The sequence below is a fragment of the Dermacentor silvarum genome, chromosome 1, assembly GCF_013339745.2.
Source record: "Dermacentor silvarum isolate Dsil-2018 chromosome 1, BIME_Dsil_1.4, whole genome shotgun sequence".
Lineage (NCBI taxonomy): Eukaryota > Metazoa > Arthropoda > Arachnida > Ixodida > Ixodidae > Dermacentor > Dermacentor silvarum.
The window spans coordinates 121,613,573-121,640,674 of record NC_051154.1 but is presented as its reverse complement, the minus strand read 5'-3'; the positions used below and the strand labels follow the sequence as shown (position 1 = coordinate 121,640,674).

The following is a 27,102-nucleotide window of genomic DNA, read 5'->3' as shown; positions in this document are numbered from 1 at the left end:
GCTGTTGTGAAAACGGAGGAAACCAGTCGGCGTTTATCACGGTTGCGCACGTGTATGCCTGTGCGACGGCTACACGCGCACAACGAAAACGACCCAATGTGAAACAATGATTACGGGGGCAGCCGCTCGGTGCATGGGAAATGTGTCCTGTAATGGTAATCAAACGCCATTTTTTTTTCACTCAATGGCCGCACCGTGGAAGAGAGTCTCGAGGTTGAATATGCGAAGCAGGTCCTGGACGACCACATCCGGCGTAACGCTGCCGCCGATGCCGAGGGTACGCACGCTCGACACGTTGGTGCGCTCCACAAGCGGCGACTGGGTCACGATCACCGCGAACGTCGGCAGCAGCGGAAGGAATGTAGCCTGCACACGCACCGAGTTTAGACAGCGGCATTAGTGTTTGGCTTTTGTTTTGGCTGCGTAGAAATAAACGACACTTTCTAACCCCCCCCCCCCTTTTGAATTCTTCTGGTTCACGAAGCTACAGCGAATAAACTTAAGGGTGTACGCTAATGTTACGAATAAGACCTACGCAGATTGACGGGCAGCACAGAAACATATAGCAAGAAGCTCATCTTTTTAGCTCACACACATGACATGAAGACATTATGTCTAGCCCGCTTTCAATTTTTCTTTAAAATACTGGTGCTGAATTCTCAAATCTGTGCTGCTATTGGCTGGTCCTCTTCGCTAATAATATGTACAGCGTAAGGATTGGCTGAAATTTTCTCTTATGAACAATTCTAACATAAGAGGTTTCTGTGAATACGAGCCCTGGTCTGTACAAATAAGCTCCGCAAATGGCATTGCTAATCTCACAAATGTGGCTTTCTCCATTTTCTCCGCAGCAGAGACGAAGACGAGTGATTGCATGGTCATCGGCGCAAGCAGTAATGTTTACCGTGTACTAGTCAGCAGGCTCCGTAATCACAAAACTTCTCTTACATGACAGCGTTTCCTTATTGGCCAGCGTTCAGCAAGCGCCACATAAAATAGTAATTTGTGTGACAGCGAGGGGATGATTGTAGAGATGGCCAATCGTTAGCGCCACTTACATCGGATAACGTTTGTGAATACAGAACCTGCCTGGGGCGCTATAACGTAAAACTATTTCATTTCGGCAATCAGCCCTCCACGATTGATCAAAATTTTTTCGGGCCATCCCCACTTCGCCTGTCTGTCATACGACGTCAGAAAAACCGCGAAAGCTCCTCATCTGATATGGCGTGTGCACACTGATTATGCATGGTTAGACTGAACAAAACAAAAATAATTATTCCCGATACTACGCCCTATTTACTATCAGGCCTCCGCAGTTGGTGAAAAGTTTTCGGGCTGCGCCCACTTCGCCTGTCTGTCAAGCAACGTCGCAAAACCGCGGAACTTCACCGCGTCAAAGTGACGTGTACGTAATGAAGATGCATTAGTATGCCGAACCAAACTGATTTTTTTTTTCGGCATAGCCGGACACTGCCCCGTTCCAAATGAAAAGAATCTGGTTCCCCACCGATCGCTCTGGCACTGGTTTCTCGGAGCTGCCGAGGAGAATGAATTTATTTGCGCATAATAAAAAATTTGTGTGGCAGTACAACGTTGTCGAGCCCTCTGATTGACATCACTCTGCCAATTTGTTTTTCTCTGAGGATCTGAGATTTTTACCCTTGCGTCGCAGGCCGCCGAGAGACAGCGAAAGCGAAGCAAGAAGAATCGCAGACGCTGGCATCACCTTCCTCATCAAGTTACCTATTTTCATTACGCTAGCCCCACCGAAACACTCTCCATTCCGGCATGTTCCACGCCCCTGGTCAGCCAATTAGATAAGAAAAACCTGTCAAGTAAGACAACGCTATTCGCTTTGAAAGCAAACAAACATGACCTCCTATAAACGAGGAGAGCGTTTCATTGGCCTGTTCAAACAACGCGGGTCACCGCCCGATGTTTGCATTGGCGGTTACGTAAGTTAGACTCCAGGAGATTGGAACAAAAAGAGATTGGGATACTTTTACGTTATACGGCCCCAGTTGACTGGGAGTTAATATAGTTGCAATATTTTACCTCTGTTCTTATGCGCACGCCGGAGAGTCTCGGATTCTTCGAAACCTCACACAGCAGAGGAAGCCGCAGCGAGTCGCACTGGATCATGCATCACTCACCTGGTACCTTTGGACGGAAGCGAGAAGCAACTCGACGCGGAATCCCGGAAGTAGCACCACAGTAGCGCCCTCAGCCAGCGCTATCAGCGTGAAAAACACGCCGGACAGGTGCGTGCAAGGCATCCACTGGGCGAGCACGTCCGTGTAATGCAGGAGCTGCTCGCCGTTGGGCCTGTGCCACCACAAGCAGCACCAGCGTTTGCCTTCTGTCCCGCGTCCCCAATCATTGACCGCAACATAGATAAGTAATGGGAGAGTTGGTGTTTTTGATGTACTAAGGCGAAAACGAGCGAGAAAAAGACGCATACAAGAAATACACAGGAGGAGTGCTAGACATCACAACCATGCAACATTACTGCTGGCACAAAACCCCGCAAGGTCTCATCCAGCGTGTGTGCCACCACGAAGCAACGCTAAAACCCTCCCGTGCTACACCCTTCACCGCACATACAACACCCACGGTTCTAGATCAGATTTGTACACGTTACAGAAAGTAACCGATAACAATTATACAGGGTGTCCCAGCTATCACGCAGCACGATTTAAAAAAGAGCAACGGCGGTATACGCGAAGCAAACCTATTGCGTATTTTTTCCAGTATAGTGTAGTAGCCGCCAGTAATTTTTTCGTTACTGATATTTAATTAATTCATTGTAATCAATTATCTAACTCGAGAAGTACTGTCCTAATTATCAATGTGTCAATGAGGCGTTTGTAGGCAACCACATGGGGCATCTAACTGCGGTATTTTCAGCGCCGTACTAATTGCGTACTCATTATTTTCCGAGTGATAAAGAAACCCCGCGAAATATAAAAAAATACCACGTGACGACGCTCCAACCCGCATAATAAAGCAGCGCCCTCGAACAATCTCCCTCTGAGTTAACCAGAATGAAATAAACGAAAGAAAGAAAGAAGAAATCGTGACCGAGTTTGTGCTTTACCCCGACCGAAGGAGCACATCGCGTTTGGTGTTAGTTGGAAATGAGCTGTGATAGCTGTTGTCTTAGCGTAGATAGTGTGCATGGGTGGCGTTTTTTTTTTTCTGCGCAGAACCTGTCCCCGCAGAAGCTGATCGATGAAATCCGCGCAAAGGTTTAAAGGCGTGTTTTGTATCGCCCCAGTCGCCACGTCTTATTCTAATGAGCAGAAGGCAAACATGATGCTCGCTTTGGGAGCTGCAAATGGCAACACATGAAAGGCCGCAAAGATTTATCGGTCATGGAAGTGTGGCGGTAGACCCAACGCATCGACAATCATCAGAAATTATGAAAACCTGCGAGAAACCGGCAGCTTCAAGAAACAGCGGCAGAAGACTTCATCTTTGAGTCATAACATACGCGCGGATGTTCTGGCATTTATGGCCTCAATCCCTCAAGCTAGCGTGCGAGACGTGGCCACCCAGGCACCAATTTCCAAGTCGTCAGTTTGGAAGATTTCAAATGACTCGGCCTTTCACCCGTACCACGTTAACCTACACCAATGCTTGGAAGCGAAGGACTTACAGAATCGTCTAGATTTTTCGAATTGGATCTTCACAAAATCCGATGAATCACCGAACTTTCTTAGCAACGTTATCTGGACAGATGAAGCCGATTTTTTTAGAAATGGCCAGGTAAATCTGCATAATGCACACTATTGGAGGGACTCCAATCCACACTGGGTAAAGCGCACTCGGCACCAATGTGTGCAATGTGTGGTGTGGAATTTACAAACGGTGGTATAATTGGTCCCATATTCTTCGATCAGACACTGACTGGACAGCGTTAAGTGGACGAAATCCTTGAAGGGACGGTGGATTGGTTTTGCAGCGAAGTCCAGCTGTCACGTTTTCCACTTTTGTGGTATCAGCAAGATGGGGCGCCAGCACATGCACGAAACTGGCTGAATGCGACTTTTCACACACAATGGATTGGAAGGCACGGGCCTGTCCATTGCCCGGCTAGGTCACCTGATCTCTCTCCACTCGATTTCTTTCTGTGGGGTTACGTAAAAGATCGTGTTTACGTGGCCGAGACGAAGACGTCAGATGAGCTCAAGGCAAGAATAACGGATGTCTGGAGCAGAATCCCACCCTCGATCATCAAAAAAGCCACTGAAGATGTGATAAAGTGGCCTCAGTACTGCGTGGCTGCAGAAGGGGACCTATTCAAACACGTCCTATTAGCGGTAGTTAGTGTTCAACGGCGCTTACGAATGCACCGATAATAAAGCAACCCTGAAATCTGACTTTTCTCTTTGTTTTTTCGCTGGCAGTGGAACATTACTTAATTGAACGCATCGGTTTTGTCTTTTCTCGACACGTGGCCGGGTCACTTCCGAGTGCGTTTAATTTACTTTTATTTTTTGCCATGAACCTGTTTTGGAAGCACGTACTCATGAAAAATAACGCTCTGACTTTAATTTGGCTTTGGTCCGAAGCAAGCTTCTGGCGCGAAGTATAGCTGCGCATGCACTCCTTCGATGCGGTGCGAGCAGAGCTGGTATTTTGAAATATTCTATGTCTATTTCATTGCTTATTGCGTTTCGTCCGTGATCAGAGTATGGCTTCGACCGCGTTATCAAGGACCATTTTTATCAAGTGGCTCACTCAGCCGTGAGAGACGGTTAAGAAGCGTGACGTATAATTGACAGGAGGAAATCGCTGCTATGCCGCGAAACTTGCTGTTGCGGATCCTTCCATACCATTGTCAAGGTGATGCATTGTCTCTTGGGCGGTGCGACAGGCAAAAGCCGCTGCTTTCAACCAGCTTACTTGAGGGCGCTCTTTTATGATGCGGGTGGGAGCGTCGTCACGTGGTATTTTTTATATTTCGCGGGCTTTCTTTATCACTCGGAAAATAATGAGTACGCAATTAGTACGGCTGCTGAAAATACCGCAGTTAGATGCCCCACGTGGTTGCCTACAAACGCCTCATTGACACTTCGATAATTAGGACAGTACTTCTCGAGTTAGATAATTGATTACAATGAATTAATTAAATATCAGTAACTAAAAAATTACTGGCGGCTACTACACTGTACAGGAAACAATACACACTAAGTTTGGTTCGCGTAACGCCGTTGCTCTTTTTTTTTTTAATCGTGCTGCGTGATAGTTGGGACACCCTGTATAGTTACTTCATTCAAAAATGTAGTAGATTATAGTGAGCAATTACTGTCGCACCAAAGTAATTGAGGAATTACTAAAAAGTACTCGATTGCGTTGACGTTACTTTTCTCTCTATTTTTTATTAACATTTCACAAATACAGTAAATAGAACGAGCTAGCCTGGCTCTTACAATGCGTCCTCTGCAACGCTTCACACGTTGTTTATCTTCACTATACCAATTGCTTTAAAAAGAAAATTGGTCACATTCCCTCGTTTTCTTGTGAATACGTCAGCAGCGATATTAAAAAGTCGCAGTTTCGCCCGAAAGCCGAAGCATCAATTGCAAAGGCCAATTTACTAGTAGAGTATACGGAGTAAGGATAGTAGTTTCATGGGCTGCATAAACTTGGACACATTCGCTTACTAACTGATTTAACAAGCATGGTGTCAGCGCGCTCAAGCAAATATGAATAGATCACACTCGATGACCGCAGACAAGCACTGTCAAAACGCTGGCGTGAGCAAGCGCGCTGAGCAGTGACTGAAGGTTCGTGTGGTGTATCGCTTCAACGGAAACTGAGCGACGAAAGCACAGCGCATGCAAAGGTCAGAGCCGTGTGGAGATCGCCTTCAAGATACGGTGCGCGCAACAGCCCTCAGCCGCGCAAAGTACAAGCACGCAGTTCCTGGCAGAGTAGAAGCCGCCTACCCTCCCTCCCGCGCTGCCTTCCCGATTTCCTCCTTTCGCGTGGGAGATTGAGTCGCTAGTTATCCTTGCGCCCGGTCGCAAGATACGCATTTAGTGCCGCAGGTAAACGTCGCCTCCCCTCCCTCCCTCCCTCCCATCCCCCCACGGCCATTCGCACGATCGGAGACGTCGTGTTTGCTCTCCGCCGTGCGTTCGCTCTCCGTGAAAGCGCGCGTCCCTCGCGCGCTTTCACTCGCATATACAGCATACGGCACGCGGTGACGAGTTTATCGCCATTGGACTTTATACGAAACCTCACGGCGACGACGACGACGACGACGGCAGGAATGCGCTTGGAGTGTCCATATAATTGCCATCGCAATAAAACTCGATAGATATGCGCGCTGTAGGGAAGGGCGGTGTTGTAACGTAGGAACACCTTGGTTACTCGATGCCGAGACGCTCGCGTTTAGATCCTTTACGAGGCGCAGCGCTTTATTGGTGCTGGGGCTTGGAAAATGCGCTCCCGGAAGATTCAATGAAAAGCGGAAAAAATTTGTCCCTAGATGATTTCCGGGCATCAACATCCAAAGGGGGCATCGCTATCGTGCCATACCAGCGCCTGTTCAATTGGTCGGCCAACATGAGGTCGAGCGTTAACATGAGGAAACAAATACTGAACGTCCGGGTTTGCCCTTCAGAAGGTGCGCATTCGCAAGGCTGCTGCGTGGCATGACCGCGGGCGTTCTACTGTAGTTCCTGCTAAATTAAAGTGCTCAAACGTACATCGCCCGTTACAGCTTGTCTCGTCAACAAAGTAATTGGTTACATGTAATTGGTTACTGAAAAAAGAAGTAATTGTATTACAACGAACGTTATCAGGTAAAATAAGTATTCTATCAACCATTAAAACTACCAAATAATGTAATGTATTACAAGTAATTTTACATGTAATTCGTTACATATAAGTTCGTTCTAGATACGCACACTCTTTTTCAATTAAGGCGAGTGACGGTACACCGATGCACACGTATACAAAATTCTCAGCGATTGAAACGCGATGCTCGGAGCGCGTGGCTACCGGCGTTTCTTGCGCCACCACTGAGCGCTGGGGACACCAAGCTGATTAATTGTGATGCACGATGAAGGTGAGTGTGCCTTTGTAACGCATTCTGATTGCATTTGGTCAGTCATCGATCACCCAGCGCTCTCCGGTGGCGCGACAGGCGCCGACCGCCATGCGAATCGCGTTTCGATCGCTGAGCACTGTATACATCCGCCCTCGACGTACTAAAGCCGCTTCGACCTTTGACGCTCACCAAACTTACCTATGACCATCAAAGTAAAGAACGTCGAAAAACGGTGAACTTGCTTGAACGTTTCATATAGAGGACGGCGGCATACCCGACAGGTATCGTTGCCCATGACGGGCTGTCGTGTGATGCATGACTGTTGCGCATTAGATAAAAAAAGTCACCGTGACACTGCGCTCAGCACTTTGTGACGGCATGCTACCAATGTAGCCTCACAGTGCAGCCTTTGCCTCCTCTTAGATCTTGTGGGCTGCCCTGGGAGCGTATTCTCGGACGATCACTTTCGGCGATACTACACATCACTTTTGCGTGACGCAGTACACGGCGCGTTGTATGATTCGGTCGGTTTTGCCCAACCAGCCAATCAGCGCACACTGAAAGTGATGTCTCCGAAAGTGACCGTCCGAGAATACGTCCCCTGTTCCCACTTGATTATAAGTTGCTATTTAGTTACACTTTGTAAAGTCTAACTATTTCGACTTCACACACAATGCCCACTTGCGACCCCCTTCTTTACTCTCTTTTAAAGTCAGCCTTAAAGTATGTTACCGCACCAACCCAGCCCCTTTGACCATTCCCAGGTGGGGTCTGCTGCCGGTTTGGTGGTAAAAAAAAAACTTTCGAATATGCCAACATATTCCTGTCTTGCATAAAATATGCATTCGTTTCTCTGCGTCTTTCATCCGTGGTACGCGGAAGATAACACCAACCGAGATAGAGAGAGCAAGGAGAGGAAAGGCAGGGAGGTCAACCAGAAGAGCGTCCGGTTTGCTACCCTGCACTAGGGGTAAGGGAAAGGGAATAGAAAGAGTAAAATAGGGAGAGAGTGAGTACTGAGTACACGTGAGACGATGTACAGGGACACTATAAGCGGTCTCTTAAACCAGTTTTGCGACAAGTGACCGAAGTCTCCTTTCTCATTGCTTCCGGCATGCTGCGAACGTCTTCGCTGCGCTGCCCTCTCTCTCTCTCTCTGCTGACAGCGCTGACACGAAACTGAAAAACAAGGTAAGAAAGGCTACCGCTTTAAAGAGCCTACAAAACTCCCCGCTTTTGAGAGCGAACGAGGTGTAATTACGATAGCTGAGGGGGCCTAACGTTTTTTTTTCTCTAATAAACGCATTAATACAAGCCCTTCATAACGTGTTTTGGTCACTTACAATGTGTTGACAGCATACTACGATGTAGACTGCTGATCCGCAGAACTTCCCTATGACAAGTGCTAAGCAACTCAGAATAAGGATAATAAGAATAAGATGGCGCGGCCCCCGTGACACGCCATTCGAGCATCGCTTGTGTAGCTTCGCACGGGACAGAAGGAGTTGAATGTGCGAGCTGCAAACGTCGCGTTACCAAACGAGATATACGACTACAAACATAATGAAATCTGCCTTCTCACTGGCACGCATAGCGTTACGGTGCTTGCAGGGCTAGGTCCTAGTCTTCCGTGAGGCACACGCAAACTGACGCGCAGAGTGCCCACTTCCTCCCTAGAAACGAACGGAAGGAAAGAATCAAGATGTAAACGCCCTCGGACTCAAGCCGAAACAATAAAAAAATACTTGTGTTTTTCGCGAAGTTACGATTTCAAAGAGCGAAACCATCCTCTGCAAGTATACGCCGCAGTATTTTGTTGAAGGAATCAGTTAACGAGATAGTGACACCGGCAAACTCAAGAGAAGAATCAACATGTCATTGTTCAAACCAGTATTCTATGTAACATTTTTAACATATCCTTGCGATTTATTATTTAGATGTGCTTGGTGTAACCCCTTTCTTGCTTTGATCTCATGTGAGATTGGCAATATTTCTAAATAAAAAATGATAAGTCCATTCTCTGCTCGAAGATTGTCGTCATACCGTGCACGCTGCCAACAACAGCTATCGGGTCGTGCTTGGAGTCGAACGTCATTGCTCACCCGCTCTGGACGATCTGGCTGACGAAGTTGAAGTGCGAGGAGACGACCCCCTTGGGGAGGCCCGTTGTGCCGCTCGAGTAGAGCACGATGATCGGTGTGTCTCGAGGGTCGGTGCGCGGAGGCCGACTGCCGCGGTCCGTCACGGCGGCGCGTCCCTCTTCCAGCAGCTCGCTCAGAGTCGTGTAGTCGGCGCTCTCGCCGAACAGGAACACTTCCTGGGAATCACGTGTGAACACGGCGCGAGATGTCAAATGATTCGGATTTCAATAACCATGCAGCGAGACGCAATGTTTCCAGTGCCTCCGGGAAAAGCTAGGGTATCAGTTAGGGATAGGTGTATCAGACACGTGTTCCCGCGCATCTCTTATACGTATATTGCCCTCACAGTCCTAGTGAATGTTAAAATGCTTCGCTTTCTTATTCTGAGTTGCTTAGCACTCAGGAATCTGGCACCGAACACGTCACTGTGCGACTCGCGGGGCGATACGCGTACTGTGTGACCGATGCCTGACGTGACTGCGAGGCCTTTGTGCCATACGGGTTTCCCGTCAATTTTGACCAATTTTTGTTAGGCAGCGTCAAGGCGCGACGCTCGTGACACGCCAATGGAGCATCGCCTGTGTAGCTTCGCACGCGACAGGAGTTGAATGTGCGAGCGGCAAACATCGCGCTACCTCATTCATCCAAAACACTTGTGAGCTTGTTCAAACTACAGTCGCCAACTTTCCTACAGGAAGGAACATGAAAGGTCTTTTTTTTTTTAATACTTTGAACATGAACGTGCTGCTGAACCTGACGTCACGAAGATGTAGCGCTGCCGTCACGTTCGGTGCGGGCAAAAGAGCAAAGAAAATCTACGAACTGTAGTGGCTGTGAACTTTCTCTGAAGGCCAGAACGGTACATGTGGCTCAATTTCTCAGGTTCTCAATTATCTCACCAAGAATAACTATTCAAAGTTGAGAAGAAGCAAAGAAGCGAAGCGGCATCCCGTTATTTTGCTGGCATGCTTTTTTGTGAACAAATAAATCCTCCTGTCTATACGGGCTAAATTAGTTACCGTGCAACCACGCCAAATTATTTCGTAATTTCTTGCATTGTTCCAAGGAACTTGTACAAAGGAAACTGTTATGAAGTTCGAGCACTGACGGCCTCATTTGTAGTTATGAAACTTGGTAAATCATAGCGATGTTCCCTCTGATAAAAACGTTTACGCAAGCACTTCAGACGTGTTCATGTCATTTACAATGTGTTGACACCATACGTATATTACGATGTGTAGAGGCTGCTCCTTCACTGAGATTCTCTCTAACAAGTGCTTGAGCTTAATTATTCATTGCGCAAAGGAACCTGGATGAAAACACAACAAAATCTGCCGTTTCACTGTCGCGCCATAAATGCGTCCCAATGCTTACAATGATAATGCTTTCTCCGCAATGCACTCGCAAAGTGGCGCATTCTATAATTGCCTCACTGCATGCGCATCACGCTGCATAACATGTCCCCACTGTTCTATGACTACAACAGAGGTGCCGTGGTGCAGTAGTTGGAGTACACGGCTCGCAAATGGAAAGTGATGAACTCGAACCACGCTCAGATACTAGGATACTTTTTCTGGTAAGCGGCTTTTTTATGACAAACAGCGACAAACATATACATCCTCAGCGGGGACCGCGTTTATGATAGAGAAATGGTTATCGCCTTTAAAATATTTTATGGTATAAAATGGTATACAGGATGGCGCTAGTGAGCCCGCAAGCTTTTCCATCTTTTGATTGGACAAACTTAAAGTACATGTTGGCGCATTCAAGTGGCACCATTCAGTTGCGATCTGTAGTTTCCAAAATCTTTTTTTTTTCCTTTCTCAATAACCATAGCAAGACACAACGTTTGCTTCGTCTCCTGAAATGCTACGATGAAGGCTATTTTCAAAGTAAATTTAAAATACTGGGAATCTGGTTTAGCAGAGGTTACAAGACCTAGCAGGCGCTTCGAGTTGTATTTCGGAAAGGATTCTCATATCATATACTATCATATATGTTTTTCAAGTATTGGCAATGAGGGTGTTCTAGGGATTGCGACATGTACTGACGGATACATAAGCAAGCGCGGTATATCCTTTCCAGGTCAAATAAATGCGCTGTTTGTATCTGGCAAGCTGAGTAGGTTAATGGAAAACTTGCCTGAATGCTGGGCACAGATTCCTTGCACTCCTCGACCTTGGGCGCAAGCTCCGGCTCAGTGATTACAAACATGGGTCGCGAGTCATCCAGCTGGTAGAGGAGCTCTCCTGCAATGACGTGCGTAACTCTCGGGTAGCTAAACAAGCATCATGAAAAGAGACACACAGACTTCTCAGTAACGAGTCAATGATTACACTAAGCAAATCCAATGTCATGCGCCTTCTTAGCGTGACCTACTAAACCCAGTAACCAGGGTGTCAAACCGAAAAAAAAAATACCGGTTTGGTTCGGGCTCGGGTTCAGCGCGCACCTATTTCGTTCCGGTTTAGTTCCGGTTCTGAGAAATGAAAATTTATAATGATTCGACCCAGTAAAGTTTAGCTTGCTCTATGGCGACTATGGGGCCCTCCCTTCCATTCCCACTCCCTTACGGAGAGTGGAGATCCCTGTAATTTTACTCCTTTTAATTCCTTGGAAGGGTGAGAATTGTATCCTTCCCACTCCTGGAGTGGCTGAGCTGAACCATTACATTCCTCCAATTCCAATAAATGAAACGCTTTCTCTATAATTGTTTACTAATTGCGCTCGCCTGCCTCGGAACTAAAAACGTATTTCTGAGGTTTTAGCAATGTTGCAAATAGAGTTACGGCCACCTTTTTTCCACAAGAAACAAGTTTTGTGGCCTGTTATCGGGACAGCATATTCACAGGCTGCCTAAGACGAGGCATACTCACCAACATCAGGCAGATATTGTGCATAAGTGATATCCGTGTGCGCTTCCTTTTTTTTTTTTCATGAACTCGATCGCATGCGCAACAACCGCGGTGCTGCTAAACCATACTCATTCATACGAGTCTCCATTTGCATCAGTCTTTCTCCCTGTAGACTGCAAGAACTGTTGCTGTCCCGTATAGTATTCTAACAAAACGAACGTTCGACAACTGCGACAAGTAGGCTCTCGAATTGAGTAGGAATAGAAAAGCAAAGCCTATTTGATTCGTATTTAAAATTTTGAATATTCCCATACCTCTAGTAGAAAATAGTCTTCCTGCGCGTATAAGCGCATGGATTTGCAAACACAAATTCTCACGGTCACAACCTATATATCCGTAAGGTTCTTCTTTTTTCTTTTTTATCGTAAATACACATTGCAATTTAGTGACATAACATTGCAGAGATAACATTGCAGGGCCTGGCTATGTCCAAGCTTTATCACAAGAGTAAAAGCGAACACTGATACACGTCGCTTGGATGCACTTTTCGCGTTGCCGCCATCGCCGCGATTTCAGCGATGGCTTTTTCAAAAATGAGCTATCGGAAAGCAGCCGAGGCGCCTTGATAAGAATGAGTAAAGACGTCTTTTTTTTTTCTCTACGACGTGGAGTTTTCGATTAGATTGCGCAGTTTCGGAGCAATTTTCATTTACTTATCAAACTCGTAGTTAATTGGTGAGATTACCTGTGTCTGCATGGGGTGGGCTTAGCTACCACGCTTTGACAGCAGTACAGTCAGTTAATTTTTAGGAGCGACGCTCCTTAGGCTCTCACGATGTCCGTTGTCGCCGTCGTCGTCGTAGCTGCCCGTCGCGCACGCAGCGCGCATACCGACCGCGCACAGGTGTTTCGCTGCGCCGGCGCCGCTCCGGAACCCCTCTCTGAGCAAGCGCATGACGTCATGCGCAGAACCGTTCGCAGAGCGCACGCAGTGCGCATACCAACCGTGCGCAGGTGTTGCGCCGGCGCCGCGCCGCTGTCGCTACACTTAGCACTGCAGTATGGAGGAGCTCAAACGTAAGCGCAAACGTCGTGACTCTGATCCTACACTTCGAGAACGAGACGCGGCAGCCCGACGGGAACGCCGCGAAGCTAACCCCGAGCAGGAGAAGCAGCAGCACGCCGGCAACGGCAGCAAGACCCCGAAGCGAAAGCTAGAGCAGCAGCCGTAATCGTCCAAGGAGCTTTGCTCCGTCATCAGCATTCACTTCGTGGATCGGCTGCCAATTTTTCTTTAGCTTCGAGTAATTACTACTGGTCTGGTGGTGAGCGAACTCTGTCATATGATACAGCGCAGAATCACATTATATTACATAAATTACAGCTCCAAACTTGTAGTCAGTCGCAAAGAAAGAAGCCAGCAAGTGACATGTTGCTCAGATTTCTACTCCCTTTAAAAAAAAAAAAGTCTAGTTAGGCTTCTGAACCGTGAACAAGGACAGTTTATGCTAAGCACCGCGACAATCTTTCTTACGCAACTACACGTGGCGCAGTCTCGCGCTTAGTAAGCGCAGATAAAAAGGTCCAAATCACGCATATCGTGGCCCGGGAGTGATCTTCAGAAATTGAAAAGCGTTGCAGACGCGGCTTGGAGATGCCAAACGTGCGGTGAACCACGTAAAATATGTGCCGTTTACAGCCATTGTTACCGCGCATTGAGAAGGTGACGGCATTTATTAGCGACCGCAGTGTTATTGTTACAAGAAGCCGTGCTGATGAACTAGTTCGTTTTCCTGTTTTTGAATCTCGAGGACACCGTCTTTCTTGCTTCTGGCGTGTGCGCCTAACGGTATGTACAGGGTGTTTAAAATTAAGCTTTACGGAATTTTTAAGAATCGCCTTTGGCAGGTAGTTTCGAGATATTATTTCCCAAAGGGTGGGACGATATACGAGTACATGGGCCTTCCAGTTAATTTTGTGCTTCAATGTATAAAACAGCGTTTTGGTATAAAAGTAAGTAGAACAACACTGCATTTTTACGGCGAGTTGGTGTCGTTGACACAAACTGGTGTCAATCTGGAAATTCATTCCAAGTGGATGCACCTGACAAACTCGCCGGTTGCAATTCGTTATTTGCAATATTTGTCGTAAAGTAATTAATTAAGACGTTCATTAGTGACTTTTTCTTAATTAGTTGAATATATGTCTCGATTTCTCGTGCTATTAATGTCCGCCTCATCGAATAACTCAGCTCAATGATAAGAATTATGCTACCTGCCAGAGGCGATTTCTAGAAATTCCGTAAAACTTAAATATGAACACCTTGTACATAGTATTATTAGCAAGCTTGCTTCACGGCCGAATTGGGAGCTTCAATAAAAACGGTGATTTTGCGGTGTCTCTTAAGAGCGTTCTGGTGGCGTGCGCACGCACACACGCACACACACCTTACAAGAACAAACACTCATTCTCGCACATACGTTTCTCGGGTACAGTTTTCAGTTCGGGTTCGGGTTCGGTTCAACACCCGAATGTTTACAGAAGCATACTCAAGAATGGTCTTCGCTTTAACACCACTGTGCACTGCTCAGCAATTGTTATCCTCTGCTAGCGGGCAAATTCATGCCCCGGGTGTTGGATGGGGTTATTTGCGCAATGCAAAATTTGCAGTTCTTGAAGAACGCCTGCATAGAGCAAGAGCCGCTTCAAGTTCCTCCATTGCGAAAGGAAGATCCATGCGGCAGTCACGCGAAGCGGGGATGTCACTGGGGGCTGGAGAGCCTGGACCGGTTGCTTGGCCAACGATCCTTGCACAAAAGTTTTCTGCAACATCAACATCCAGCCTGCCTCTGGAAGAGCGCCAGTGCTTTGAACGGGAAGCGTTGTTCAGGGAGGGAACGCAGACCACGTACGGTTCTCCAGATGTGGGAAAGTGGCTTCCGGGGGTCTAATGGCTGGCAAAACATTGTCCAACGTCGTGATACCAATCTATCTATGCGACGTTGAATTTTCTTTTGTAGTCCTCTGGCTGTCCTAAGGTCATCAATGAATTTGATGACCTTCGTGCCCTCCGCACGACGACGGAGGGCACGAAGCCGCTCCAACTCTATATCCAAATCCGTCTGCTTCGACGAAACCGTGATCGTGCGTGTGGCGTCTCGCATTGCACACTTGATTGTTTCTTCTAATCCAGAGGACAAGCCATCTCGACAAGCATGTTCCATGGCAGAGGTAAATCTAGTCCAGTCAATTAATCGAATGGTGTTCCGTGGGAAGGCGTTCTTCATCCCCGGGACCAGATGGAATATCCTACGGCGCCTTGAAAAACCTGAGTGAATGCGCACGTAGAGAACTGTTAGATCTCTACATCGTATCCTGGCAAGATGGCATGGTTCCCGAAGAATGGAAGACAAGCGGCTTGGTTCCTCTCCTGAAGCAAGGCAAGTCCCCACTTGAACTATATATATGTATGTAGATGTCACTTCCCTCCGACATAAACTGAGTTGCGAGTCCGCGCCTGCCTGGTACATTTGCCTTGTGTCCACGTTTGTTGTGTGTGCGCTGCAGTTTCAAGATTGTATTGCTGGTTTGCTGTACAATAGGAATATCTATATGCTCCTTTGCTGCTCTTTTTTTTTTTCCTTTTTTTTCCTATGCCCATCCTTTTCGCACTATTTTGTTAATTTAGCGCACTTGTACACTTTTTCTTATATTTATGCGCATTTGTTTGCACTTACTTTTGTATTTCAAACCCCCCTACTGTAATGCCTACGGGCGAATGTAGGTGTTGAAGCAAATAAATAAAAAAATATAAGTGAAAATATGTATTCAGAGATCATACCTAGTTCGAGTAGGCGACAATAGGTTTGGGTTTAGGGTCTTTTCAGGATCTTCTGCTTCTACTTCCTAAATTTGTTCCACGCTTGCCTTTGTATGTACGTGTGCTCGTCGATGGACCTTAACTGCTCTTGCTGAAGTGTTCTATGTCGGAAGAGTTCAATTAAATATTCTTCGAGACGCATACTTGATAGTTCTTATTTCTTTTGACTTTCCTTCGATTTTATTTCTTCTGCTGCGGCAACGCTTAGATGCTTTATGTCTTGCTCCGGGCTGCTTCTTTCGGTGCTGTGACGTACGTTCGTACGTCACAGCACCGTACGTACGTACGGTGCTGTCTTGATCATACGTTCTTTCGCACTGGATAAGATTTCACCAATCGTGTGCTTTCCGCTTTAGTCTCCGTGGCGTCTCGGGGTGTTGCAGTCATGACCAGCACAAATGACAGGTTGTAGAGTCCTGGAGTTAGTGGCACATACACACCCTGGGGGATTGGCCAATATAACCGGGTAGTTCTAATATAAGAAATGTAAAAAAATTCAAGCAAAAGTTGAGATAGGTAAGTTAAAATGAAAAGAAATAGATTGGAGATAATGAATTTATGAAACTGAAGGAATGAGTAAAAAAACAAAATCAAACAAATCGAACTCAGTTTGGTACGAAGAAGTGTTTAAGAAGTGATTAAATCACGTTCGCCCTACTAGAAAATCCTGGATGGCAACACAAAGCATCCAATCGCTGTGCCCAAGAGTCGTTACCCTCAACAACAGCAAATTAGTAACAGTCATATTTATTTCGTGAACTCGTGGTGGTGTTTCTAATGTTCCTTTTCCTAAGCTAATCTCTTAGGCATCGTTCTCTTTTTCTATTTTCGCTTGATGCAATATGGCGTTGATTGCCTTCCGCTAGAAGCGCATGGACACAGATGCGAAGGCTTTATTACATCTAAATAGCTTGAAGCATTTGCTTTGCACCCATTCGGATGTTCCGTATCTGACAGACTGTCTTCATTTCTAGGAAAACTCTTTTCTATTTTCTAGCTGAGCCATCGCTATTTTTCTAGTGTCAACCTCACCAATCTCCGGTCTTGTTGAGAGTTCAAAGGTGCATTGAGAAATTTTCTTTAGGTGTTTTAGATCTTCAACGGCGTTTCGCTCTTGTTGGTTTTTTATGCTGACATTTTTATGCTTTTGTTCTACCGGCCTAAGATAGGTTCGAGGGAGATACTGGTCAGCCTTGGCGTCAGAAAAGGAATGTGAGTTGTGGCGCCCATCGCCATGCCATAAACATTCACCAACCACATCAGACAAGTATGTGCTCGTTGCTTGTAACCTTACGTGACTTCTGCTGGAGAAGTTGAAAGTTTAGCCGCACGCGATGTTTCTACATCCACTTGTATAAGAGCGCAGATTAATCGACTACAACATTATTAACAAAAACGTAACCTAGTACACTGTGCTCCACGGTCAAATATTGTATACTGCTGCCACAAAGAAGCTCCCGGAAGTGAATATTAATTAAGCTAAATAACCACATTGTCGCTGAAGGTATTTCTATATTTGCTTCATTGTCTTAAAACATGACAAGCAGCAGTAGCAACAACGTCAGATGCAAATTAAGCTGTTCTAAAGATCACAAGTATCTTGAGCTGCGTGGCACAAAGCAAAACGGACAATGTAAAACATATTCTGCGCAGTCAATCAACCAAGCCAAATTTTACCTCTCTTATAAAATTGATAAGTGGGAACTCACTTCGTTGAAGTTTACATCGACGAAAACGAGCTCGTGCCAGCCACGCTTTTAAGAACTATCGAGCGCCTGAAAAATAATCTATTGTGCTCCATCCTGTGAACATATATATGTATATATCTTAATTGTGGGAGCTCGCACTCAGAGAATAAGCAGCTGCAAGCATTTTGAGTTTCATTACAAGTAGCTCTCTGCAATAAGATGGAAAACTGTGCGAGTTGGTAGGCGAGTTGGAGTCGAAAACAAACGAACAAAGAAAACCAACAGCCCATAGCTAAAGCACGCGACAGAAAACATTACGTGCGTTTTCCCGCAAGATAATGGTTCCGGGTACACGGTGCCTGCTTTGCAGCCGACAAACTTGGACATATGCCTAGCGCCACGTCCATATTGAGGCCCTGTTTGTAAGCTTCAAAATGGGCATGCGTCTAAGTTTGGCGACTGCGAAGTTGGCACCGTGTACCAGGATCCGTTATCTTGCAGGAAAAACGCACGTAAGCCAAAGTGCAAGGTGTGTGAACGTGAGGCTGAGCGAGCATAGGCACTCGCTAGCCGAAAACAAGCTGTCTCACTTAGCGGTTCACTCCCGGGGACGTATCGCCAGCACAGGGTAGCCAACCGGTACTTATACACTGGCTAACCTCCCTGGCCTTCCTTCCTTTTCTCTCGCTCACTCTCCCGGGGACGTGGTTGTACTCCGCATTTCAAAGACACTCTGTAATTGCTATCGTGGCACAGAGTGCAGCTTGCGCGCGAAATAATTGAAGCCTTTCATATCAGACGAAAAACGGAGGGCTGTGTGAGTTAGCCATCAATACGGCCGTGGGATATAGAATTTGAATATTTGGTCGGCACGTGGCGGCAGCCTAAGATAGCTAATTACCATTGACGCGCATGGCTTTTGGTCGGGCGCTTTCAAATTTGCTAGCGCTCTCGATTTATTGTCGCGTCATTTAGCTACGCGCTGTTAGTATTCTTTCTTCGTGTGTCTCTGAATAAAAGTCAGTTGAAAGTTAGCGTACGTCCCGTGTACTTTCGCGGTCTTTCGTCCAACTGTGAGCACTGCACGAACTTCAACACGAGCTCACTGCAAGAATGACACTTTCAGTTTGTTACATTTCGGCTAAAACATGCACATATAAGCGCATTTTTTCGTAAGCTTCGTAATTGTGTTTTTAGATCAATAACCGAACTTTCCTTTTACCATATAGTAAATGTATCATTACATCGACTTTTATTCATTACGAGGCTAAGACGGCCAACTTCAGACAACTCGATTCTTTAAATTGCATTATTGATTGACCTTGGTCTTCGAATATCGTCGTCTGATGTCGTTTATGTTTTGTTGCCGTTTTCCTTATATATATATAACAAAAGCACAAAAAAGTATCAGAGAGGGCGCCGTAATTTAATTCAAAATATCATTCTAAAGATATAATCTATCGCTTGAAACTAAAGAAGTGTGGTTTATTTCTCTCCGGGTCGTTTTGAGTTCGCTCGCCGAACAGAGAAGCCCGCAAAGAGCGAAGCGTCCATATCGATGAAGCATTGCCCACTGCAAGAGGGCCCCAATGTGCCCGTCGCGCCGTTCCTCGTTTTTACGTCACTCGCTTCTTTTATAATAATTATCATTATTTTGTTTTTGTCGGCATCCGTAAGCGCAGCCATATGGTACGTGTAGGGGTCTCTACCACGTTCTTGCAAAAGGGAAAGTTGACAGGGAGGGAGAAGAGGGATGAAGAAGCGATGGGGGGAGGGGGGCGTGTAGCGCGATGGAACCGGCAAAGTCAAACACGAAACGATCGGCGCTTATCACGGCCTCCCTCCCTCGCTCTGCGCGCCGAGCCCGCAGCCCGTTTTCTCCTGAAAGCGGTCGCCGCTCGCCATTAGCCTGGACAAGTGGCCCTAGGCGGCGGTTCGGCTCCAAATCGAGGCTGAGATATAGACCAAGCCGCCGCCGGTGCGGACCATTAGCATAAACCACGGCGCGGAGCTCCGCACGTCCCTCGCGGCCGGTCAGCGGTGAAGCGCGTTTTCGGCCTCGACCGCTTGCATTGAAAACTATTTTATTCTCCTCGCTCCGCCGGGCCGCGCTTGTTCCCGCTATCGCGGAGCCTCGTCGGGACGCGTGTCGTCCACGCCGGCTCGTTTCAGAGAAACGAGGGTGCACGACGAGAGGAGGAGGCGGCCGCAGCAACAACACCACCGGGCAATATCGCCGATATGCGGTCGATACATCGAGCTCACTCGGGAAGAAGAGCTGACGCGGCTCCTCGCTTTCTCAATCTCTGCTTAGCGTCAATAGGCACTCGCGAGAGACAGTGCGGCCGAGCGGGACATGTGTCACTAGCGCAAGGACATCTGCTTGCTATACTTGTTATTTTAATTAATGAAGAGCGACACAAAAGTTTTCAGTCGTTTCTTATCGACTACTGTAAATTATGCAACGAGTTATCGACAACGCGTAGAGGCAGGTAAGTAAACGTCTCAGGCTTCGAACTCTTAAGGGCAGCCGAATCGCGTGCTCGGCGCCTGTACTGAAAGTACGCCCTGAATACTACCGAAATATTAAAAAAAGTGAAAAAACTCGGCCATCTTGAAGAACAAATTAAATTTGTTTTATAGCAACCCGTTCGTTGCTAACAGTTCACGGCATGCCTTTTCGCGTTACCCGCGCTGCACAGGCATCCCTCTGCTGCTTATCAATTGTAATGACAACGTGCAGCTTCGTGAAAGCAAATGCCGCCATCAAGCCACAGTTTCATTTTTACACTTCGCCGAACTCGAGTTCGTGAGTTCGAACCCGGCGACGGCGGCTGCATTCCGATGGGGGCGGAATGCAAAAAACGCTCATGCAACGTGCACTGGGTGCACGCTGCATGTGTGCAGAGGGTGCACGTTAAAGAAATGAAGGTGGTCAAAATTAATTCGGGGCCCCCTCCGCTACGGCGTGTCTCATTGCCCCAGTGTTGCTTCGGGACGTTAAATCAAATCGATCGATCGATCAATCAATCAATGATTTTTACACTTTCCTTGCGGCGACACACATCTGGGGCTGCATTCACAAAGCGTTTCGTTCGTAAGTGCTCTTTTCCGTTGTCTGGCAGCCTTCGCTAAAACATGTCGAGCATGAAGATTGGCTGGAATTCGCTCTTACGAACAATTCTAGCGTTCTGGCGTTTACGTGCCAAAACCACTTTCTGATTATGAAGCACGACGTAATGAGGAGTCCGGATGAATTTTGACCACCTGGGGTTCTTTGACATGCACCCAGTGCACGGTACACGGGCGCTTTTGCACTTCGCCCCCATCTAAATGCGGCCACCTTGGCCGGGATTTGATCCCGCGCCCTCGGGCTTAGCAGCACAGCGCCATAGTCACTACGCCACCACGGTGCTTAAGAAAATTTGCCGATGACGACTGTACATGCGTAGCATGTGTAAGTAACGAAGTAACCATTGAGCATGTTTTGTTAGCGAGCATTGCAGTACCCATCCGGGGGGTAAATGAGGACGTAGTTGCTCTGCCCGACGACTTGGGCTTTTCCAGGCAGAAAAAGTGCACGAACCGAGTGTGAAGACGTACCCGTCGTAAGTATTGATCGAGATACTTCACAAATGTTGGTGTCCGACCAGTTTGATTCCTTCATCGTCTCTATGTAAACTATGTTCACTACCTGAATCCCAAATAATGCTGGTGGCTTCGGTATGGAAGGTATTTCTGCTTTCAGACGCTGCGACAGCGTCAACTGCGGACGCCGGTCTTTCATTCACCTAGCGAATCGATGCATTATGATTCAACTCGCGAATACGACATGTGTGTGTTTTTGCGAGGAACGTGGATCAATAAAGCAAAAATTCGCAGATCAACGGGAGCGATGGCTGAAAACCTTTGGTTGCCCTCTGCTTCTGGGCAGTGCCGGTGTTTTCTGAGCCCGTAGCCCGTTTGGCTTCGCGCTGCGCCTCTTCTTCGACGGTGCGCATATTGCGTTGCGAAGCCACCGTGTAAGCAGCTGTATTTGGTGCTTCGTTGTGACACCATCACTCTGTAGGACGCAACACAAAACTCGGTATACAGAATGCACTTCCAACGTTGTCTACAGGTTAATCTTAGTCGTAGTCGCGAGTACATATGACAGACTGCAGATGTGATTTAATAAGAGGGCAAAAGAACACAGTTTCAATGTGCGCAGCAAAGTGGGAGGCTCTTTAGCTGAGCGCTGTAAGCGATGCGGGTGTGTGCCTGTCGGGTGTGTGCTTGCTCGTTAGCCTAGTCACTGCGGCGTCATGGGTAACGAGCACGCGGATAACGCTGCTTGGTCAGCTCGTCAAACCAGCAAGGAGGTATCGATACCCCTGTCAAGGTCAGATGGAGCTAGAAAACGTGGAATGCCTGCGGGAGATATCGCGTTCTCCATGTGGAACACCCCAATTTTTTCGAAACTGGCTGCACCACCATCGCATCCTGGTAAACTTGGCTGCACCACCTTCACTCCACCTTCGCATCCAAACCGAACTTTGCCGACGCGAGGCCACCCTTAAAATTAAATTATAGGGTTTTACGTGCCAAAACCACGATTTGATTATGAGGCACGCCGTAGTGGGGGGGCTCTGAATTAATGTTAAGCACCAGGAGTTCTTTAACGTGCACCTAAATCTAAATGGGTGTTTTCGCATTTCGCCCCCATCGACATGCGGCCGCCATGGACGGGATTCGATCCCGCGACCTTGTGCTTAGCAGCCTAACAATATAGCCTCTAAGCAACCACGGCGGGTGCGAGGCCACTCTGCTTTGTTGGCTATGGTTAGGAGTGGCTTTTACGAAGTCTTTTGCTTTTCGCATCGCAATGACCGACAACGCGTGGTATCATGACTGTAGTCGCGAGATCCTTCAACACGTTCTGTGTGACTGTCCTCGCTACAACCAACAGCCACGCTCGCTCGCAATTGCTCTAACTCGCTTTGATCAAAAATCATTATAAAACCAAAGCATATTGGACTGCTGACCTCGTAAGCCATCGCAGTTGAGGGCGACGAAGGCACTGGTACAAATTTTAGGACAACAGACATGCACAAGTGGTTGTAGCCTGAATTGGTGTTTCGTTGTGCTACAAGTGATCCGGCGCAGTGATAGCCTGCGGTTATACTGACCGGCTGGATCACGTGTCTGTTCTCTCTATCTCTCTAGGTATCTCTCTCTCTCTCTCTCTCTCTCTCTCTCTACTTTCTTATATCGTTGCCTACCCCTCCCCTAGCTCTCTGTAGTGTAGGGTAGCAAACTGGTTTTCCCTTCTGGTTAACCTCCCTGCCTTTTGCCCTTTCTTATATCTATCTCTCTCTTTCTTTCTGTCTGCTGGGATGGTCGTATCTGTTTTTTTTTCTGTTTTTTTTTCTGTTATTTTGTGTGTGTAATAGAGCAGAGAAAAATATAGCAACAGTCTTGCTCAAAGTACTAGTCAACGACGTCACTTCTCTGGTGGAAGTTTCATCATTTATGTGATTTCCGCCGCCTCCTTAGGCGTCACTGCAGTGTCCCTCACCATTATCCATAACGTATGATCTAAGAAAATTTCCCGGCTATGCGTGCATGTATCTTGTAACTACATTGCACCCTCACGTGCTTGCCAGGAAGCCTCTATTACAAACCAACAAAATATAATTATGTTACAGAAAAAGAAATGTTCATATCACTGTAGCCTTGGCATTCAGCCTTCGCTTGAGAAATAAAAAAGAGCATTTTTACGATTTATGGGCAGGATAAACTTGTTCACGCAGTTTATGGAAACATGCGTGTGACCATATTATTTACAAGAAACTTACATGTATATCGCTCAAACTTCTAAAGCTTAGGAATATCACTCGCCAAGAAAGAGAACATAACATGATTAAAAATAATTCGTTACACAATGTTGCCTTATTTTTTTTTTTTGCTTTTTCACGAAATGTTTTATCATGGAGCGGCACAGGATAATTTAGTTAATATGTGGGAGACACCATGAAAGTTACACTTAAGCCTGAAAAGGCATAAAAGGTGTACTTTGTGTTACAATTCACCGAAGAACTAACGCCCAAAACACACTTCCCAACGCCGTACGCACCAAACTTTCAAGCAGAAAGACCATAACGACCCTGGCTGGTCTTTCCGTCGACAGGTTGGCGCGAGCTCTAATGCAATAAATGCTCATTGCAGGCTATAAAGCACGGTGGCCATGCAGTGAAACTTACGAACGGTCAGTGAAGCCTTGGCCATAATGAGCACTCCGTTGATGCTCGTGATTCCCAAGAATGTCGGCCACATCATGACGTGATTGGAGCAGTGGAAGCAGACCTTGCCGCCGGGCGTCAACCCTCGTTGCCGGAACGCCGACGCCATGGCGGTCGCCTGTTCCCACAGGTCTTGGTAGCTCGTCGACACCCCTGTCACGGCATCGATCTGTGTCGCATAGTGCATCGCTCTGAATCAAATCTCTCACAATTCTCAATCTGCGCCAAAAGCATGGCATCCCCTCTCATGACATGCTTGACATGGAACGTGCAGCCGCACACTTTAAATAAAAATATGCAGATCCAACGCGCATTTTGGAGTCCATGTGAAACGGAGCTTTTGTGAAGCGGTTAATTAAAAGCTATAAAATTGATTATCGTCCGCAATGCGTTTTGCAGCATAGCGATCGCGTGTCTTCCCGGCAAATCAGCAAGGCACGGAAACTCCCACCACGTGACTCACGTGATCCACGCGACCGCGGATTAAACTATCATCGGCACTAGCCCACTTTTAATCGCGCTATTTCCGGGATCAGCCCATTTTTCTATTGCTGCTGATCCTTGGCCAATACACCCAAGGCGCCATCTATCCTCTGCCTTGCAAGGCACAGCGGCAGCATGGAACTGCCCATCAGCTCCTGAGAAATTGCCAGATCAAGACCGGCAGGTCGTCGCATGCTTTTTACTAAGCTACATACACCGTCCCGAGGGGTCTTACAGTAAGTACTGGAGCCCCGTTCATCCAGTGCTTGCATGCTTTCAGTAGGCACTATGGCTTTTCGTAAACGAAGATCCTTGAACCATGGCCGTGCGCGTCGCTGGCGCGGAAAGCGACAACAACATTCCTGCAGTACCCCAAGTCGACATGTCTCTGCGACTATGTATAGGCTTGCGGTGCATCGGCACGTGTGTCCGCAACTAGTGCTCTTTCTATACCTTTCTTTCTCTCTTTTAGTCACTTAGTGGCTATAATGTTGCGCTGCTGAGCAAGAGGTCGCGAGATCGGATTCCGGCCATGGCGGTAGCATATCTATGGGGGTGAAATGACAAAAAGACCGTGCATTGGGGGCACGTTAAAGATCCCCTGGTGGAAAAAGTTAATCCGTAGTCCCCCCACTACGGCATGCCACATAATCATATCGTGGTTTTTGGCACGTAAAACCGCAGAATTCAATTCAGTCTGTTAGTCCCTTTCCCCAGTGAAGAGTAGCAAACTGAACGTGCGTCTGGTTAACCTCCCGGCCTTTCCTCACATTTATCTCTCTTTATCTATCTCTCTCACCAGGACCCCCCCCCCCCCCCCCCCCATTACTCGACAAGAAGCCTGCAGATCAGACGCACCAAACCCAGGAAAAGAAGACAGAAAGTTTCGCTTTGATAAAGGAACCATGCACTTGAAGGCGTATATTTGTTGCACTGAGGAGATTTGGGTACTTTTTTTTTTTTTTACTGCGCGATTTCGTAGAGAACACAGCGGACAACCGGCACATCTGTGGGGATAGTACAAATGAGGCTACGTAAAGCTCAATCGTTATGAGTGCTGTCTCGCGTCAAGAGAGCAGAGAGCATCCGTCAAGAGAGCAGCCCCCAGCAGGGGGCAGCAGCAGCAGCAGCACCGGTCAGCAAAGTCCGGGAGTGTTCGACAAGAATGCTTCGCTTCAAAAAATTTGATCTTTGGGGCCCACACGGGTCCCTTGTTCACAATGGCGATGAGAAGTAAGAGTGGTATAGTTCGTGTGGGGACGGAGAACGTGCAGCTATAATGTCGGGCGCACTCTCTGTGTCCGATCTATCATAGTCTGTTCGTTTCTGCTGCGGATGCGGAATATGTACCTAGGGATTTAATAGTAAGCACGTTCAAAGCAGTTCTTAGAAACGACAGCTGGTTCGCGGTCTCAGACAATTACAGCGTTTTTAATGAAGCCCTTGCATCAAATAGTGTGCGGCCGTTCGCAACATCATTTGGGTGTTTTCGCGGAATCTTCAACATGTCAACTGGGCAACTTACCGCATCATAAGACCCAAGAACCATCATGCGTAACAGTCGTTTGTGCACTTCGCTTGATTAGATACAAGCAAATTGATCTCAAGTAAGAGGGTACGCAGCATTCATCAGCATGCGCGTGCTATATTGAATGGTCATATATACCCACAGCGTCTGCTGGGCCTCGGATGTTTGAGTGTGGATTAATGAGCTAGTCGCGAGCTTTAGAGGAAACTTATTCGCATGGAATGGGACGAAAAAGAAACGAAGAAAGAATAAGAGAGTGCCTACAAAGGCTGCCTTGGGTCCGTAGTGGCGGAAGACGGGCTCGAAGTATTCCGTCAGAAGCACGAGGGGCACCTTGAGGTCCACGTTGCTCGAACGCACTACGAGGTCGTCACCGAAGATGACCTTCGGCGGGGGGCCCACATCTCGAACAGTGCAGCAGCCCCACGGCATGGTCCACCGCTCAGCAGGAAAGAGATATACAAATGTGTGTACTAGCGACACAATATTGCGCAAGTCAAGGAGAGCAACAAGATGATTTAGTTCAGCGTGCTACTCCTGCCTAGAACTCTTGGCCGGCGATTCGTGAGGATGGGGAACGATGTCTGAGAGTATTTGCCGAGCCTGAAAGGAAAAGATTTTGCAAAGTGCGGACCGCATGGACACTCAAGCCACGCAGACATGAGTACCGTGCCCCTCCGACCCATACGACATCATATTTTGCGTCATTTTCTCTGTCTAGCATCGTTCCAGCTCTTAAATAAATGACGTGCTGTGTGATAAATGTCCTTATTTCAAAGCATAAACAATATTTAGCTGTACTCCAACCTACCACATGCGAAATACATAATGAAGCCTGAACATGGCGCTAGGACAAAGGGAACCGCGCTCACGGGCATACTTTGAAAAGTTTGAGAAGCCAACAGTGATGCTAAACGAAAGAATGTATGCTCACCTATGAGCTCCCAAGCTTTCTTATTTACAAGTCTAGGCTCACGGTGCCTCGAGGAGAACGAAACTTGGCGTTATCTGACCCTGTAATTAGTAAGGACACGTTCTCATTACCGCAAGTGGGCTAATTTCCACGCAAGCACTAGCAATGGTCCTTTCTTTTTTTACGACAAGCCACCCGGAATTATTGAATTTATATGGAGACTAACTTAACATAATATTAACCCAAAATATGCGTAATTATCAGTCA

General features: G+C 47.1%; 1 protein-coding gene across 1 annotated transcript in view; it reads right to left on the bottom strand.

Annotated features, from left to right (window-relative positions):
* Positions 1-26,843, bottom strand: part of LOC119435952 (uncharacterized) — a 42,138-nt gene extending 15,295 nt beyond the window's left edge. The window contains exons 1-6 of the mRNA XM_049672965.1: positions 26,187-26,843; positions 23,873-24,080; positions 11,346-11,456; positions 9,169-9,379; positions 2,157-2,328; positions 195-366 (exon numbers count right to left, since the gene is read on the bottom strand). Coding sequence (XP_049528922.1) covers positions 195-366; positions 2,157-2,328; positions 9,169-9,379; positions 11,346-11,456; positions 23,873-24,080; positions 26,187-26,354 — 1,042 coding nt within the window. The 5' untranslated portion in view covers positions 26,355-26,843. The remainder of the gene's footprint in view (positions 1-194; positions 367-2,156; positions 2,329-9,168; positions 9,380-11,345; positions 11,457-23,872; positions 24,081-26,186) is intronic.
* Between the last annotated feature and the right edge of the window lie 259 nt (positions 26,844-27,102).